This window comes from Fulmarus glacialis, unplaced genomic scaffold (assembly GCF_000690835.1).
Source record: "Fulmarus glacialis isolate BGI_N327 unplaced genomic scaffold, ASM69083v1 scaffold15106, whole genome shotgun sequence".
In the NCBI taxonomy this organism is placed as follows: Eukaryota; Metazoa; Chordata; class Aves; order Procellariiformes; family Procellariidae; genus Fulmarus; species Fulmarus glacialis.
Genome location: NW_009216359.1, coordinates 110,933 through 130,897, shown reverse-complemented (window position 1 = coordinate 130,897; position 19,965 = coordinate 110,933). Strand labels below are relative to the sequence as shown.

At 37.1% G+C, this 19,965-nt stretch overlaps 1 protein-coding gene across 1 annotated transcript in view; it reads left to right on the top strand.

Annotated features, from left to right (window-relative positions):
- The window catches only part of CNKSR2 (connector enhancer of kinase suppressor of Ras 2), a gene marked incomplete at its 5' end in the record, with an annotated part of 137,356 nt that overhangs the window by 15,649 nt on the left and 101,742 nt on the right, over positions 1–19,965 (top strand). Inside the window, 3 exons of the mRNA XM_009579277.1 lie at positions 9,380–9,582; positions 10,917–11,004; positions 18,581–18,622. Of these exons, the coding sequence (XP_009577572.1) occupies positions 9,380–9,582; positions 10,917–11,004; positions 18,581–18,622 (333 nt within the window). The remainder of the gene's footprint in view (positions 1–9,379; positions 9,583–10,916; positions 11,005–18,580; positions 18,623–19,965) is intronic.

The following is a 19,965-nucleotide window of genomic DNA, read 5'->3' as shown; positions in this document are numbered from 1 at the left end:
TTAAAGATAGTGAGAAGGATTATTTTTATTACATAGTGTTGCTAATTTACCGATGTAGAATGAGAAGAGCTTTTAAAGAAAAAACTGAAACAAATCTGGACAATGTTTTACTTGAACTGCAGTCCCCAGCGTGGGGATTTGCAAAACAACAGGGGCTAGGATTTTACGTATTTTTAAAATATATAAATTATTGAATATTTTAGTTTAAATAGCACATATCCAGACATGCCCTCTATTTTTTCCTTTCCCTAAAGCAAAGCAAAGCACATTTATTTAGTAAGCTAGGCTTCTTTTTGTAATTTGGGAAATTGATCCTGATTAATATCAAAATATGTATAGTTTTGTGTATTAATATATTTCGGTGTGCAGTACAGCATCTCCTTGCGATAAAGTAACTGGAATGGCCATTATAATAGTATTTCCACTAGACATTTACTACAGACAGATAAGTTAAACTGTGCAGAAGTGGAGGTTTGTGATAAGACATTCTGAGAATTAGGTCATGTTGGGTTCAATTGCCTCTTATTCAGATGCCTCACTCCTTTGCTCACAGAGTATGTGATTATGATCATTACCCAATTAAAACACTACTGCGCAGTGACAAGTCTGACAGTTTCCTTGATAAAACTTACACTGTTTCTTTGATTTATTTTGTTTAACTTTTTATTAAGCGTTGTCAAAACATTAAGTGTTGTCAAAACTTGCATTTTATTATAATCGCTGTTCCATTTTTATCATTCAGGAAATGTGTTCAGTTTTAGGTTCCAGTCTCTAGACCTGAACTTGTATACTGATTCATATGATCACTAATAGATTTTGTTGGTTTTAGGTGGAGGACATTTTTAGGCATCATATAAGACTGCTTTTAGGTTAAGATTGGAGAGAGGTGGATTTGATGGATGGACTATTAGATGATTAAGGAACTGTGGCTGTATGGCCACATCCAAAGAGTTACAGTCAGTGGCTCAATGTCCAAATGGAAACCAGTAACACCAGTAACAAGTGGTGTCCTTCAAGGGTCTGTACTGGACCAATACTGTTTAATAATGACATAGACAGTGGGATTGAGTGCACCCTCAGCAAGTTTGCAGATGACACCAAGCTGAATGTTGCAGCTGATATGTTAAAGGAAAGGGATGTCATCCAGAGGGACCTTGACAGGCTTAAGAAGAGGGCCCATGTGAACCTCAAAAAGTTCAACTAGGCCAAGTGCAAGGTCCTGCACTTGGGTCAGGGCACTTGCCGATATCAGTATAGACTGGGTGATAAATTGACTGAGAGCAGCCCTGCGGAGAAGGACTTGGGGAATACTGGTGGGTGAAAAATTGGACAAGAGATGATAATGTGTGCTTGCAGCCCAGAAAGCCAATTATATCCTGGACTGCATAAAAAGAAATGTGGCCAACAGGTCTAGGGAGTTGATTCTCCCCCTCTACTCCACTCTCATGAGACCTCTATGGAGTACTGCATCCAGCTCTGGGGCCCCCAGTACAAGAAAGACATGGGTCCAGAGGAGGGTCACAAAAATGAAGAAAGGCTGAGATTATTTAGCCTGGAAAAGAAAAGGCTCCGGGAGACCTTATTGCAGCCTTTCGATACTTTAAGGGGGCTTATAAGAAAGATGGAGAAAGACTTTTTACCAGCGCATGTAGTGACAGGACAAGGGGTAATGGTTTTAAACTGAAAGAGGGTAGGGTTAGATTGGACATAAGGAAGAAATTTTTTACGATGAGGGTGGTTGAGATACAGGAACAGGTTGCCCAGAGAATTTGTGGATGCCCCATCATTGGAAATGTTCAAGGTCAGGTTGAACGGGGCTTTGAGCAACCTGATCTAGTGAAAGATGTCCCTACCCATGGCAGGGGGTTGAATTAGATGATCTTTAGAAGGTCCCTTCCAACCCAAGCCATCCTATGATTCTAAACAAGATCTCAGCTCTTGAGCCTTCAGACAGTGGTAATCAGCAAATGGTCACAGGGAGTGAAGCATCTACGTTTTCCCCAGGACTAGGTATACAATGTGTTTACTACAGTGATAGGTCAATAAGAAAAAAGACCCCAGTATGCTGTAAAAAGACCCCAGTATGCTGTAAGCACTAGTTATGCCAAAGGTGTAACTGTTAGCAAGATTGCAAGTCAAGTAATTTTTTTTCCAATCTGCATACCGCTCCAGCAGAACTTTAACACTACCAAATATAATACACTAATTACAAGGTATAATTTATTCGTTCGTTCAGCTCAATTTACATCACCTCAGTTCACATAGAATACCAGTCTAGATCTTCTAGCACTTTATCTGAAATCTGTAATAAATACTGAAAGTGGGTCATGTTCTGTGGAACCAAGGTTTAATACATACTTTTAATTTAGTATTTTAAATGTTATAGTAAAACTTGTTTACTTGTTAAGATAACTTCAAAAGAAGGACCTTTGTGTTTTACATGAAAAATTTATTTTGCCTCCTTCAAATTGCTATTCGTATAAAGGATAATTAGCATGTAAATTCTTTTCAAAGAGGAAAAAATTACACACCTGACTGAAATGCAATGCCTCACATACTTTGACTTCATACTATTTTGATAACTTCAGTTTTAAGTTGTATCATAAAAATATCACCACAAAATTTTAACAGATCTACCTGATGAAATCAAACGAACGTTTATAGAGACAAGTATTTTAGAATTAGGTTTCTCCTGTGTTTTCTGTTAGCCTCTTAACTTTAAAAACATACCTCTATAAATGAAATTTAAAAAGTGTGTTTTGATGGTTTTCATTCTATTTAAGTGTCAGAACTATTTATGCTAAAATCATAGTGTATGATTATTTTGAATTTTTGCTTTATTTAGCCAGGCTGTGTTTGCCTGTTTTATTCACTAAGTGCTAAATGACTATATGCTATCACAAACTGTAATTTTCATGGTGAAGATAGGGCCTTTGCAGGAGCAGCATACACAGTGATGTAGACAGCAGGGAGTTGTGGGATCCCATCTGGCACGTCGTGTTTTCCCAAAGGAGATTCCAAAAGCCCAGAGCTGCTTTGGGGGATTTTCTTTTCTAGTCATCTCAGAGCCCCGCACTGCAACGTGCCCCAGGGAGACAGGTGGGGAGATGTCTCGTGCTGTCATATCGAGAGCACGTGAGTGCATGTCCCTGGGGAACAGGAGGGCTAGCGGGGGCGAGCGGGCAGCCTGGAAGGGACCAGACCTGCTTTCCCAGCAGAGGAGGGGCAGAGCATCCCCACAGAGCTGCATCAGATGTCACAAGTCCACAATAACTTTAAGTCAATTTATGTGTAATCTGAGAACGGGTTGAAAACCAGCCTGTAGTGGGGAAGATGTGCCTGAAGATTGAGCTTTTAAATAAATTTCCTAATCCTGCTCACTATACAATGGTGCTGAGACTTGGGAAGAGGGCACGGCAGCATCTTTCTGTGGCGGTTCACAAATATGTCAGCTTAAAGCAGCTGGGAAACTGAGCCCTGAGGAGGAGTGGGGAGTGCCATGAGTCCAGATGTGCTGCTTTCAGGGTGGGTTGGGAGGGGGAGCAGGGGAGCATCTGTTGTGCTAAAGATGTTTGTGTGTGTGTTAGGTGGTACTCACGGGGCAAAGACACTTCTACTGCGTGGGTTTGTTAATGGTCCTCAGCTGTTGCTGCTCCTGTCTGAAACTGAGACCTGCAGCTATGGCTACCATAGTAGCCATACTTATAAATTGTGGGGATTCTTTAAGCTTATGCATAAAACATAAAAATGGGAGTCTAGCACAGTATTTAGGTTGTGGTATTTTAAATGCCTTATCATGGTGAATTTCATGTAAGATGCTTGAATTTTGGTCGGGGTTGTTTCCTTTAATCTCCTCAGATCTACTGCTCCGCACTTTTATTTCTCTGAACCTTACAGTTCAGTGAAAATTGTAACATTCTTAAAATATCATTTACAGAAAAAGCTGTATATGCATCCATGTGTTTATACATATTTATACATATATTACACCGATTACTTACATGAATGACAACATCAAGAAAAACTACTAATAGTAGTATTTTTATTAATTAAAATTTAATCTGTTTTTAAGGTAAATTAAAGTCATTACTTATGCAATATAAACTATTTAGCTAAAATTATATCCTGTGTCAAATAAATTTCAATATGCATATATTTTTTCACCTCTGTATGTCACATTATAGCAAAACAATTTCATTATATTAGTACCTTTAAGTATATAATGCTGGGGTTTTTTTCCACAGAAAAAATAAACTGTTCTTATATTGCAGGTATTTCTTGCTCTGCTTTTGATCTTCAGGTGTTAGTGTTCACAAAAAATTGATTAGCACTTATCATTTTTTTTCCATTGTACTTGTTATTTTTTTATCTTAATGTTTGCTACAATAATGTGGCCTATTTTGTCTTAGGAGCTAAAATTTTCACAGATAGTTTTATAAGCATAAAATACTAATTTGTGATGTTATTACATACATGCAATAAGATGAAAACACCCTAAGCCATAGCTGAAGAGGTTTTTTTCATTCCACTTCTTTGAATATGTAAAAACCACAGGTGTTGTATTGTCAGATGGATAAAAAATGTACTCAATTTTCCCCCTGTCTTTTAAAAATGGAACTTCATGCCAGAATGTACGTACAAAACAAGCAGAGTTTTTAGCTGGAATTGTGATACAGACACAGCCACTGTGTATTCAGCTATTTCTGCATTTTGGATTTATGACATAAAAAGGAAGAAATATCTGTTTGGATGCAGATTTCCTACTTTTCAGTTTCCAGTATGCATTTTTAACTATATGGAATATTCAACACCATACCTCTTACATCATATCTTCCACTCTGCACTAGTAAAATCAAGAGTCTGTTTCAGGTTGTTCAAAAAAAATGGTATTCTCTTCTGTCTTCTGAATTCTAGCACTTCTGACAACAGCCACCTGTTTTTTTCTGTGCTTCAATAAAAACATTCAACTGCAAAAGTCCTGGAGGCGATCTGTCCTGTCTCTTCCCTCTCGCCACCCTACAATAACCCTAATCACTAGGAACACTGACACGGGCATCTCAAACTGAACAGGAGAGGGGAGCTAAGGGGATGGCAAGGAATTCTCATTGGTAGTTTGAAAATCGAAGAATTAAAGAATTAAATTGCTAAAATTGAAAACTGTGTTTTACAGACAGCAAGCAGACTTATCCTTAAACCTAAGTCAGTTGTACATCTCGCTAACAAGTGTCACTTTAAGCACAGCTTCAGCTTGGCATTATTACTAATGATATTCTTCTATAATAAGCTCATCTGGCTCTGATCTCACATTTGCATTTAATTTCTACCTCTTGAAATCCTTCTTTCCAACTCGTGTCATTGAATAGGGCATCAGGAATTGCTGAGCCCCGACCTAAAATATACTACTGAATCAGTCTGTCACTGAACAAATCAGACAATCTCTATGTAACTCTCTTTTTTTGTGTGTGAAGGTAATAATGCTATCATATATTACACTCAGTGGATACACAGAATTTCTACTGTTTGAACAGTGCTTTTATGTGAAGAAGCTTAAGTAAACGTTTAATAGATTTACCAGTCACATCTTTATGTGTTCAAGATTTGCTGTTACTTTGGTCTTTTCTTCCAGCAGTTACCCTTTCTGCAATGTACCTGTCAGGCCCGTTTGACTGAAAGGGAGTATAGTCAGCTTTAGTCTACTAACCAGTTTCATGATCCAGATTTGGTGATAATTTGACAAACTGTACGGCTATGTAGTTCTTCTAGACGGACAGCGTTTGGGGTCGCTTTAATAGTCAGTATTCATTCTCTAAACCTATATGTCCATTTCCACTAATAGAGTAATTTGGTAAAAATGACTATGCTACAACCTTAAGCATCATGAAACAAAACCAGGGAATGGAGCAAACCTTGCTTGGTATTTTTCCCCTGCTCCTGGTATGAAACATAATCCTGCCTATGCTAATGGCACCCTCTTGTCTCTTTTAGAGGTTTTTTTCTTTTCTTTTTTTTTTTTATTTCTTTTTAAACCAGAAATTATGTCTAGGATTCACTGTGCAAGAAAGAAATCACCTGCCAGGAGACAGAATTTTACAGGCTCAGGAGCATCATTTCTATGGTGTGTCTCACAATAACAGCACCTATTTCACACCGTGAGAGCAGAATATATGGCTGTGAGAACTGAAGTCTGATACGATAGCTGTGATAATGATTTAGTCTGACAGGTTTGAGACTATCTCAGTTAGCATCATGCAGATGAGATGCCTATAGGAATTAGAAGAGATCTGGATACTTGCAGTGTCATGTATACAGAACAAGGCTACCCACCTACTCGCTCATTATCATAAATTGCAACTCTTCCGTCCGTGTTTTCAGGCACATTCACTGAATCATAATCAACGCGGTTCAAATTTGTGTGTGTACTTGTTTGCTCTTTGCTCCTCTGGAACAATCTCTTTTATATCCCATCACCTTGGTTGCTGACCAGGGAAGCCCGAAAGGGGCCATAGCTTCCTTCAATAGTCTTCTAACGTGCTGCCCCAGTGGGGCTTGTGGGGCTTCGAGGCATCCGAGCTTCAGCCTGGCAAACAGATTGTGCGGGAGGTGGCAGTGGAGAGAGAAATGTGTTCAGCCGACATGAGGTGAGCTGTGGTGCAGTAAATTAGGATGAGGTGCTGGGAGAGGATACTTTCAAGGATTATTTTTAACCACTTTTTTTCCCAATTTATAGTTGATTATGGTTGTTTCATTTAAAAATGAAGATCTTGGATTTGAGGCAAGCTTAAATTTAGAGCAGTACAATGTCTCTGTCTACTACAGAGATATTGATTTGCTGTCATTTTTGTAATGTTTTTATCTTTTCCCCTTTATTGGGTCTTGCTACGTCTCAGCTAACCCACTAACTTACATCAGCACTTTTACTGTGCTGAAAAATTTCCTTTCATCTCCTGATTATCTTTACAGACATATTTTATCTATGCTTTGCTATATTTTAAATTTTATATTTATATTAATTGAGGTTGCCGTCGGCATGTTAATTAATAAACTTTAAGATAAAACAAAGAACTTGCTCACTAGGTGGATTTCCTCAAAAATATTTTGTGTTCAATTCTCTGTGTTTTCCAATGACTTGAGAAGATTGCTCCAGTTGATTGACCACTAGTATCTACTACCATACTTTCTTCAAAATTCAGGCATTTACTCTCTGGTAAAAGTATACTGGCTTTTATAGATTCACTAGTCAAGCTGTTTCCTTTCCTGCTTGGCTTTTCTTGAAAGTAAACAGACAGGTTTCCAGAGCTTTTATGCAATAATGAATTATTGGGAGAAACATTTTCTCCTTGTTTCCACAGAGATAAGCAAGGTTGGACTTGGAAATAAAAACAAGTTTATCATCCCTGTAATGTGTTGTTGAGTGTGCAAAATCAAACCCTTTTTGAGGGGAAACCGAGCACTGCCTAGCTGGTTGCTAGCTGGTAAAGGGATCCCAATACATCCACTTACTCATCAACTTGGCACGAGTAGAAGTTGAGAGGAAAAATAGAGCAGGGGAGGGAATTCCTTCAGTGCTTTAATAAAAGAAAGATTACCCACAAATACTAAACTGATGGCATACTAATATCAAATACGACTTGCTTTTTAACTTTAAACTTTTCCAAAACAGAATGACTGACTTTACTGATGCTGTTGCTAACAGTACAGTATTTGTTCTGGAAAAAAGGTGAAGAGAATTGTTCTCGTCTGTAGCTAAACCACCATAACTTTCATTTGTTTCACTATTCAATCTTAAACCAGATGCTTCCAAATCTCATTGACTGATTGTGATGCTTTAGGCATGATATGTATATAATAATGAAACTAACTCTGTCCCTAGTCTCTAACATGATTTTAAAATCTAAGTTCTAACTTAGATTCTAACAGTGAGCTAACTAAGATAGGTTGCCCTCCAAGCTGGAGGCAGGGGGCTTGATTTATTTTTCAGAGTGAACTTTGAGAGGGAGAATGGCTGGCAGAGGAGGCATGGTCTTAAGTACCAGCTATAAGTGGTTGAAACAACTTTACCAAGCATTTGTTTGTATTTTGTTTGACTTCCATACAATCCCGTTTCATAAGCTTGTTATTAGTCAATACATTGTGTAGTGTTTGTGGTTCTTTATTCTCTGTTTTGAGGAACAGAGTTTAGGCAGAAAAATTAACATGACCAGTTCATGATCAGTCATCCTCTGTAACATATGCATGGTTGAAATTAGTAGTGGGCAATCAATTCATATTCTGAAAGTTGGTTTTGTTTAAATGCTCATTAAATTTTTTTCATATGCTACATCCTGTTGTGGCAGCAAGAAATCTGGGCTCAATTCAGTCTGTTTGAGACTTTCTATGTGAATCTGAGTGAATTATTTAATGTATATGAGATGTCTCATCTGTATATGAGATGAGATATCTTTGTGCTTGTTACCTGGGTCTAAATGGGGAATTGGCTTGGTGATAAAAGGGCAGAGACATGGATGAAGGAATGTGGATAAAGGGAAAAGGGACTTGTGTGGAAAACTTTACTTAGATTCAAATCGTGTGTCCCCCCCATCAGAGTTAGAACAATGGAAGATAAATCCATTAGGAACTGTTAAATATGAAGACACTGTCACCAGCTGAAGTCTCTGAACCTCTAACAGCTGTTACTACATGCCTGCTCTGTGCTCAGATTCTTCCCTACGCAGTCATTTGAAACAGGAGTAGCACGTCTTTGCTCTGACCTGATTTGACTGTTCCCATATTACATTACATATGGGACAGCTGCTCACCAACAATAGCAGGGATCAGGAAGGAATTTTCCGGTAAAAGCCTGTCACCAAGGCCATATAAAATTGTGTACTTTATTCACAGTATAAGTGAAAGGGAAATTCTGCTAAGGCTAAGTTATTACAAGTTAGTACAGGGACTAACACAAACCTGAGTGAGATCCAGTGCAGTGGGACCACCGTTGAAGACCTGCTCTCAGAGGTAGCAAATACACCAAATGGTTGGTGAACACTGAACCGTAGCAAGTAGGGGGATAGTGACTCATCTTCACTTTTTGAAAATGGGAAAGACTTTGAGACCCAGCATATGGGGATTGTTTTTGCCTTCCCCTCAGTGACTTAGTTGGACCAACGGGTTTGGAGACTGTAGCATTGTGAGTGTTGATGACAGCCGAAGTTGTTGTGCTAACAGGATGGATGCATCCTGTATGTTCCAAAGTAGCCTGTTGCTTAGTCTAACACTAGGCATCCATGACTATCCTATCCTTTCAGCGAATACCATTCACAATGTTTAACCTCACAGTTTTGTTCACATAGCTGACAACACACTATTTCTCTTAACTGTGTATCTTCTTCTTTCCCCTCAGAATTATGGTTTGGAGACTGAAAACCTGAGAACTCTGTCTCACAAGCTGAATGCCTCAGCCAAAAATCTTCAGAACTTTATAACGGGTAGAAGGAGGAGTGGCCATTATGATGGCAGGGCCTCCAGACGACTGCCAAATGATTTTCTTACCTCTGTAGTTGATCTGATTGGTGCTGCCAAGAACTTACTAGCCTGGCTGGACAGGTAATTTACTATTCCCTGATCCTTTATAGATGAGAATAATTCTTTGGGTTGCTTTGTTCTTTCTTTTTCTCTTGTACTCTGTTATTCTAATATTAAAATGGCAGTTCTGGAATTCCGGCTCTAAATTTTGTTTTGCAAATTTCTGGAATATTGGAGGCAAATTGTAGTACCCTTTTCTGGCAGGAGGGTGTTACAGTTTTCTCTAGTTACTTTTTCAGATTCTTTTCAGTCTGATAGTATTTTGTACGAAATGAATACTTTTGTGCTATTCCAAGCTGACATCTCTCTGCCACAAGTGGTAACATCATCGGTAATTTCAGAAAGAAGGGTAAGGAAGAAAAGATTGTGGAGTTTGAACTGTCCTTCAGCCATCAAAAAGACTCAAAAAAGCTGGAGTTGAGCAAATCAATGAAGAATATTCAAAATAAATTATAGCATTTGCTTAGTCTGAAAATTAAATTTCCTATTATAGTTTTTATCAAGAGTAGGATTGATGTATTAAGTACAGTCGTGGTGCTGGTTAATGCTCAACAATAAACCACTGGGTTTTTTTCATTTACGAATTGAGAATTTGATTAGAAGTATCTCTCTGAATAAATGTAGTTAAAATTTTGATTGTGGAAAGACAGAAACCAAAACATAAAACAACATCAGAGCATTTATGTTTTGTTCTCTTTCTTTGGAGTTATAGCAACAGATAGCTTTATCTTAAATCTGAATGCTCTTGAATGTATAAATGGCACCTTAGAAATCACAGTGAGAGTGAATCGCCCTCCTTTACAGGATTTGTATAATCCTGGTGACATCTTCCTAACCTAATGCCAGCAGTCATATTCTCTCAGGCTATGACCTTGTCAGTTCTTATGAATTCAGATGGGGTCAGATTTAGCTAGAATACGGAATGCCTGAAGAAAATCTGAGTGTGCAGGAAGCTGTTAGTGACTAAGTAAGCATTACTTTGCTCTCTGAATTAAGATGCTAACTGCTGCTGAAGAGTGATGTCATACTAGAAATGCTGTCTTTTTAATGAGCCGTACAAAGGAAATTTGGACTATTTACAATTATTTGGAAGCCTCTATTTCCACTTTCCATGAGAACAGTAACTTCTGATGTTCTGGCCAAAATCCAGTTTACATCTTTCCTGCCTACATTGTTTCTTGTTTCAAAGGCATATTTTACAAAATTTGTGTAACTTGCTGCTGAAGATTGTCATGATTAGGTGTTTCACATTTCTGTGGTCTAGAACTAATCTCTATATTACATATATCTGCTTATATTGTAAACAGAAGTTATAATCCTTAATGCTGTATAAACCTATCCTTCCTTTGTCACAGGTCTCCATTTGTCAGCGTGACAGAATACTCACTGCTGAAAAACAACATTGTTCAACTGTGCCTGGAACTAACAACCATTGTGCAACAGGTAGGAGTGGTTATCTTCTGCTCTGAGTCCTCTTCATACTGTTGCTTAAAAATTGCAATGGTAAAAACATTGCTAAGCTTTTACTTCACCAGAAAAAATGTTTTAGCATTACCTCTCTGTTCTTTGCATAGTCTCTTTCTCTGGGAGTGACAGGAAGATTTTTGGACTTCAGTTATCCTCATACGCCTGGACAGACTGAAGGACAGTGTGAAGTTAAAAATAATCCACTTTGCTTTTGAGTAGACAACTTCATGTTAGGTTATCTACCACCACGCAAGTGTCAAATAAAAGAACAAAGCCACAGTGGGAAACAGCTTAACTGCTGCTAACAGTTTATTACAGATTAAAAGATGAATGATCAAAAATCTTTCAGGGACAAGTTCTTACAATACATACAAATATATCCAGAACATGTACGGTGGCTTCTTCACTTAAAGGAGAGCCAGTTACATGAAAGTAGTTTAGTGATTAACATGAAATATTCATAACATTAAACAAACCAAATATGGAACAAATAAGGGTAGTAGTATTATCATCACTGACATTCATTACACAATTGTAATATAATACAGTCCACAGGTACATAAAATTAATGTATCTGATCTGTAGTGCTACATAGTATACAAATAATAATAGTCTCTGATAGTGTCTACCCCTGTACACACAGGTACAGAAAGACTGGAAGCGGACTGGACAGCGGACAGAAAGACTGCATGGAAATTAGTTTTACAAATACTTACAGTGAGCTTCTCCTCTTGTGAGTGGATAAAAATATTGATGAGACAAAATAGTGTCCTTGGAATACGTGGAGAGGTTAGAGAACTGTCTTGGAATGAAGCAAAAGAGAAAGATGAAAGTACTGTAGGAGCGAAAGCAAGAAGAAAGCTTAGCTAAAGCTGTAGTTTTGTATGGGCCTTAAACTGGCCCTGTCTCCAATATACAGGGCTCCACTGCCTGCCTCTGTCCTGTGCTGGCACAGTTTTCCATGTAACCTCACAGTAGACAATCATAAAATTCATTTAATTTAAAAGGCTTCCTGGAGTAGTAGCATTCTGCAATCTTTTTTTGTTTCTTTTTTTTTTTGTTCCTTTTCAATTTCGTTTTAGTTCTTGGAAAAAACAACTAAGGCTGGTAAATACAAATCTTTGTATTTTGTACTATTATCCTTCATTTATAATATTCAGCTTTATTCCTCTTAGAAATTTTGTTCTTTATTCATTTTTGCAGTGGAAAAAAAAGGTCCTTTTTCTCTTTTCTTGGTTTAAAAATTCCTGTGTAAGCATTTAATTATTTATGTATCTTTATTAAGCTTTCTCTTACAAGGTGTTTATAGCACTAGGCTATTTTTGGTTTACAGACTAAGCAAAATGAACTTCTCTACAGTATAAAAAGTTTGGGTTCTGATTCCACCCTTCAGCTGATATTGCACTTTGTTTGTATGAGTTTGATTTTTCCCTGTGGTCTAGGTGAAAATAGTATAATTTTGAACTGCTGTCTCCATTTCTGTTGTTCATTTCACTACTTTTGGCAGATGAAATTCAGTTCTCCTCTGCCAGCAATAGTTTGGTTCTTTTTTTTTTCCCCAATTCTTCAACTCCACTCCCAAAGCTGTCCTCCTTTTGACAACTTAAAAACAATCTATCTTTTAGCATAAGCTCCAAGACATTCCAAGGTGAAAAATGTTTAGTTAGTTCTTCAGGTGAGTTACAAATCAAGTTTTGTCTTTTCCTTATCTTATTGTGAAATCTGGGTTGTTTGATAGTCATCTATTAAGATCTTTTTACAGAATATTAAACTTAGCACCAGAAAGAGTAGATAAAACAAAATCATTCATAAGGAGACAGTTTTGCTGTTACTAAATCTGAGGAAAATTGATCTTAATGTGTGAAAGCAGAAATCTCTCACCTAAACCAGAATTGCAGTCTTAACTGTAGACTAAAATACAAATTGAAAGGCATAACTAATAGAAACCTAGATCTCAGATCCTTTCAGATACTCCTTGTTTTATGAATTATATAAATTTTAGATGTCTAATTTAGTCAGTGCAAAAGTAGCAGTCAAGGTTATGCATTTGGCACGTTAGGTGAGGAATGTCTTCAACCTGAAGATTTATTTTGTGCAAAATAAACACGCTTTGTGTGCATAACTTAGAGCTGCCACTCAAGGTGAACTTCCTTCTAAATAGGGGGCATTATTATATAACCTTAGTTTAATATAGACAGTGCTTATGACTTTTCTTGCTAGGATGTACTGTATGTATCTGAGTGACATACTCTTAGACCTAATCAGGAAGTAGCTTTTTTAGCTTTTAGGTCATATTCTTTCTCTGTGTGAGTGTGAAGATGAAATCGTCATTCGAAATTTAAACCAAACAGATGAACTGCAATGTTGGGCATTATTATTTACGTACCATGTAAATGTTACAATGAATAAGCAGTCAGTTGTTTACCTGTAAATAGTATCTTCTCATCCTGCTTATAAGAACATTGATCTATATTCTCTAGTTTTAGAGAAGTTTTATACCTGTCCATTTATGCTTGGGAATGTATTTTATTCTACTCAGTTTTCTTATCCCTCGTGATCTCACCTTCGCTAAAATAAGTAGGGAAACTATAAAAGAATAGCATTATGCAGAAAGCTGCAGAAACATCCTGATTTTGAGGTGCAATGTCCCATCAAAATGTGTTGATGATAATGTGCAAAAAAAGCATGTTAGATCAGAGTATTGCAAATGTTTGAGCTCTCTGACTTCATTTTGAAGTATAGCTCTAACTTCAAGGTAGACTAGCTCTCATTTTTGCTCTGAAAATGAATCCCCACCAGACTAACTAAACTTAATTTGGATTTAGTTATGCTATAGTGCCAAGGCTACCCTGGGGGAAAGATAACTGGAATAACTGAGGAAGAATGGGTTTGGAATTTAGTTCATAAAATGTAGCCATTGGTTAATTTTTCATTGAGTAGAAAAAGTTCACTAGTTCTACTAGAAGTTGGTTTTCTGATTTTTTTTTTTCCTGATTATGTCAAAGATGTTTAAACCTGTGCTAGATGTTTTTGATACATGCATTAAACTGCATGAACAAACATTCTCTAAACAAAAAATTTGTTTGTATGTTACCAAAGAATGTCAGCACAACTCAGGCTAATTTTTTTCCAACAAAATCCAAACAAATATTGCTTGTTCTCCCCTTTATTAATGTTAATTAACCTCACTGAGATAAATTCAGAGACCTTATCCCAGATTTTTACCCTGTTTTTATTCAAATACTTTGTGTTTAGGATGAAGCATATGATTTTAAAGCTATCTAAGTTTGTACTGCAATTGATAGAAATTGTTGATTCTTAGTAGTTGCCTGTACCTGGTCTAACTTTTAAATTAGCCCTCCTCTGAGCAGGTGGTTGGACTAGATGACCTCCAGAGGTCCCTTCCACCTGAATTATTCTGTGATTCAGCAACTGCCATTAAAAATGTGGGTGTTATTTTCAGGTTGAACTTTGCAGACTTCAGCTTTCAGCCCCTCAATCTTATTTTGCTTGCATTTTCTAAAGAACATTTTGTTATCAAACATCTGTTCACTGTTTTCTAAAGATAGATTATGATCTAGTCTTTACCTTAATTAAACCAAGTTACTTTAGTGTATTTACCAGTGTATATTTGCCTAATTTCAGCGCAATCTCATTCTTTTTAATGTATGAATTCCAGAAGTGTGTTTGATTTTATGTATGCAAGCAATATGTTTTTAAATATCATTTTGTCATATCCACCTTTCAAAGATTTTAGTAGATCTTTACTGTAGTGTTATATTGGGAAATGGCATTCAACTGGCAAACAATACAAGGTTTTAAATTCTCTTCCGCGCTGCTCCTTTATAGGGTCTCTGTTTCTTTTCAGTAGTTGACTTAACTCATGTTGTTTTATTGTACTAAGTTAATGAACTAAATATTTTACACATTAGTCTCTTTATGTGTTAGTTAACTGTCCTCAAGACTTGTCATAAAACATTCTTTATGGTATCTGCAAATTTCAGTAGTACTTGCATTTTTTTCTTTTGGAATTATAAACTAAAATTATGAATACAGTGTAGGTGAGCACGAGTCCTACTGACCTTCTCTCTTTATGAATATTCAAAAGAATGCTCTTTTACTTTATCAGAGTTATGAAAGTGTTCTGTACCTTTGAAAGGTAGGATGTTTGAGATAGTGCAGAAGCTACCTTGTATGTAATACTGCTGCTGTGACTATTTTTGCAATTCCTGTATTTACCATTTTACAGAGGGGAAATAGAATGTAGCTACTAATTTTTTTTTTTTTGAGAGTTTTTTAAACTCTAAGAAAAAACATTTTTAACATGTCATCTTGCTTATGGAGGTTGTAGAAAGAATATCACTATAACTATTATTTATTTTCTAAGAAAAACAGATCAAAATTCTATAAATGTTAGTCCTGGAAGATTTTTTTTTTTTTTTAATGAGATCCCTAGTGCATTGCTATGTATCAAAGAAAAATAAATCAGAAGAATATTGTGACCTATATATCTTAATATTTTAGTATAATATTGCAAGTGCTTTTAACCTCTCAGTTAAACTAGTCTGTTTTTTAAAAAAAAAAGTCAATATGCATCTATTTTGGAAGGAATCCCAAAGCCATTAACATTTTTAATGCTAACATAATCTTGAATGTGCATCATAAGTGTAGCTAACATTAATTCTGCTCTACAAAACAGTAAAATTTCAGTTTTACTATACATAAGTCCTCTATTTTTTGACCTGAAGTAATGAAGTTTGTTCAGGATGAAGCTCATATTGCATTTCTAGCACAGAAATTAAAGGTATAATTTTAAAAGAAGCATTAGTTCTGAAGTCAAGCTGTAAGCCCTGCTGTGATCATTTTGTTCTCTTGGTACTTGGAGGGTTAAAAGGAAATGGTGGATGTGCTGTTTGAAGTGTATAAAACTTGTAGGAAAAACTGCCTTGAGCATTGCCAACCAAACTGACTAATTGAATTCTTTTTTTGTGCTGTAGAAAATAACAGTATGAATACAGAAGAAACATCAAAGGGATACTTGACCATGAAATGCTAATGTGAATTCTTCTCTGTGTTCCTTGGCACTCACAATCTTTTGATTTTAACTTTCTTATTTTGTAACAATATTCTTTAAACTGTGTTCACTTATCTACAAAAATGCCAGTCTCCAAAATAAATGTGACCCTTAGAGTGACAGTTACCTGTTCTCCAGGCCTGTACCCAGGGCTGAGTGGCTCGACAGGCTAAAGCTGCTCTGCAGCCTCAGACGGGCTGGGAGACGAGGTTCTCAGAGCAGCACCCAAGGAAGAAGGTTCGAGAGCTGGATGTGGCCCCAGTGGATGGGACGTAGCCGAGGATTTGAGCTGCTGGACAAGAAGAGCAGAGATCTGCCAGTTAGCTGCTATTTCTCTCGCAGAGTGCCACAGCCTAAGCTGATCATATAGCTAACGTATTTCTAGAGTAAATGGAGTGAGGATGTTGGAATTATTTCATGGGAAGTTTAAAGCAATTAACCGTTATTACTAACGTATTAAGATCCAGGAAAGAGGAAACCCTGAGAACTACAGGGAATCTTAAGTTACTTGAGGGGATCCTTTAGGGATATCAGTAAGTTAAATTTTACTTGAAAACTTATTCAAGGAAAAAAGACTAGTAAACAAGACAGTTTTTTTACTTGTCATATCCTCATCCTTAAAAATATATCCTAAAATCCTTATCTTGCTTTGTAGAAAGCTTTTGCCAATGTGTCATAACATTTGGAGAAGTATTTAGCAATTTCCCAACATAATTTTTTCTGCTATGAACCCTTAATTCACTTAAAGGTAAATAATCAGTGCCAGTACAGCATGATAAACAAGATTCCTGTGACAAACGAGGCGAGGCAAGGATCCCACCCTGCCTGGTCCTCAGTGTGTTTTGTGGCGGCCTCTTGCTTCCCTCCCTCACAGGGCTCTGGGATTCCCGCCAGCCACAGGGCCGGGGTGTCAGTCTGCCTGAACACAGGGAGATGCCGGGATACATCAGAAATATTTTCTCCTCAGATTTTGTTACAGAAAAACAGATGACAGGTAGGTGTTGCAGGCCGGTGCTCACCATGTAGGAGTGTGGTGGACTGCCTGCCTCAGGCGAGCGGCGGAAGGTTCTGGGCCTGGGGTGAGAGGGAGCCTGGCCATGGGCGCTGCGGCCCTGGCTGCGGCTGGCCTCAGAGGTGACCAAGTTTTTTGGGGAGTCTATTCTAATCTCAGTCTGTCTGGCAAACTTGAGTTTTCTGTATTTTCCTTTTAATTTTTATGTTTTAGTAAAATATAGCTTGAGAGCCTGCATGGTGATTTGGAGTGCTGACTGGCAGGAGAAGGGTGGGGTAGAGCTGCCTCAGTGCACTTGGCCCTCTCCTGTAGGAAAGCGTTAAATAGTGTCTTGCCATGACTGTGTCTTGCTTTATAGAGGATTGTACTGACGAAATCTTCCAAACATTAAAAAGCAGTAGAGGCAATAGATCTCTTTTAGGAATTTGTATGCTTTGTTTCATGAAGGAAAAGTAATACTCTAGCCACTGTAATATCACTAAATCAAAATGCAAGTTAAGGGAGTAATGACTCAAGTTATGTAGTGATAAGATTTATTATTCTTAAAATGATAACTAAAATAGGAAAATGACTGCTCTAGAAGTTACAAATCTTAAGCAAATAAAGAGGTTGATCAGGAATATTGTTTTTCAGGCCTACTTTAAATTGGTTAATAGCAATGTTGTGTAACGGAAAGCTGGGATGGAGTTGTTCTTTGGAAGGCCTTAAGGCAGTGAAACCCCCTGAATATCCCTGGACCAGTGCTTAACACGAGCAAGCCCATGTCCTCTCTCATCCCTTTTCTTTTTGGTGTGAGTTGTGCCTTCCAAAGTCCAAAGCTAGATCAGTTATGTGCCTTCTCTGAAGAAATGGGATCACTGCTGTCTCCCGTCCCTTGTGGATAGTGTAGACAATCAGGACCTTGAAGCAAAAGATGGAGTGAACCAAACTGACAGTGTGGACACACCACGTTTAACATCTTTTGCATTGTACTTGTCAAAATATTCTCTGTTTACTGTCCCTTCCCATGCTTTAGAGTAACACAGTCTACCTAGTGGCAGGTCTGACACAACATCTGCACCCCACACAATTTGTTGAACAGCTTACAAACATTCTGCCTGATTTAAGGCTAGGCAATGTATCTCTCGCTCTGCGCATCATTGAATTTCTGACATGCCAGATTAATTATATTCAATTACTTTTTTCTTACTGTCATGAATTTGTCCCCTCTGCCTTACATTTATATTATTGCTAGTATTGAGCATGAGGGTTTCATGACTGTAAAGGGAAGAATAGATCCCTGAGGTTAACCAACCACAAGAAAAGTCAAGTTTCCTAAGATTGTAAAGTAACGTTTTGGACATGACATTTGTCTTTACAGGTACATTCTAAGAGAGAGTTATCAGCATAACGCATTCTTTTATTTCTTAATAGAAATTTAAAATAATGTGCTGTGCATTAATTGTTTTTGTTTTATTTTACCACAGGATTGTACAGTGTATGAAACAGAAAATAAAATTCTTCATGTGGTAAGTAATCTAAGAATTCTGCTTTGGTATTCTCTAATCTTACCCCATCCACTTAAATGATTTTTAAAAAAATTAAAGCTACCATAAGAAAATAAAGTTCTTTGCTATTTGACACAACTTCTGGTGAATTATATCAGTTGTTAAAAGTTAAAGTTTTCATAAATAAGATCAAATAGTTAAAAAGTTAAAATTTATTTTCAAGACCAGCAAGAGAGAGAGATCAGCTTACATGTTTTGTGACCCCCTGAAACCGACTTAGTGCTAGTTAGTTTTGTCTCCTGCCACCCAGTTTAATGACTGCCCCAGTACTCTAGATTTAACACTCCAAAATGTCTTTTTTGTATCAATGTAAAGAAATGGAGAGACTCTACCCAAAAAATATTAATTAAATATTTTTTCACCTAAGATATTGTTTCCAGTTTCTCTGAAGATTGGAGGCCTGTGGAAGATGGTGTCATTCACTTAAGAACCATTCCTACCACGACTTTTTACTCTTTCCTAAATTGGAAGTCTTTCAAGTTTAAGGCTTAAGAATCAGCTTTCTTCTGCTATTCTCTAACTTATGCCTGTTTATTTTAGCAGGCAAGGTCAGATGCTCCCTCTCAGTCTTTCACACAGTTCCCTGGAGTAACGCTCTCTGTTATACCTACAGTTAATTACAAATACATAATTAATGTTCTTAGATTGTTTTAGAAGCTTCACAGTACTCTCACTAGTGTATTTCTCTTACTAGGATTGCTGGCATGGAATTCCAGCAATGGATCCATCAGACCTAGTGCATTAGTAGCTTCACCGGTTGTCAGACTGAGCACTTTGTGCCTTCAGCACTCAAAAAATCTAATGATGAGGTGAATGGAAGAATCCTATACAAAGTTTTTGATTAGATATTGGCCTTTAAGTTCAAATACCTTATATTTTCCTGGTAAAGGCATGGAAAACTTGTACTGACACTGACATAAAGTTAAAACCTATGGTTAAAGGGAAATATCAAAGGATTTACAAGTTCAGATAAGCTTTTGACAAGCTCTAACAAAGTGCCTGACTTTTTTTTTTTTTAAGGCCTTTTACACATACTATGCTTCCAGCAGGGATTAGAATTTGTCATAAAACATTGATGTGCTGTTAAATTCAGAAAGCATGCAGTGACTCTGAGAAAAAAGCTTACTATTGCAAACCTTACTCTAAAAAGAACTTCTAAAAGCACCTGAAATCTTCTAGCATTTGGAGAGTGTGTGTGTGTGTGTGTATATATGTATATATACACACACACACACATATATACACATCTTTTAACCCGCAATTCTAGCTGCATATGACTTCTAGAAATACATCTTTAGCAGGAA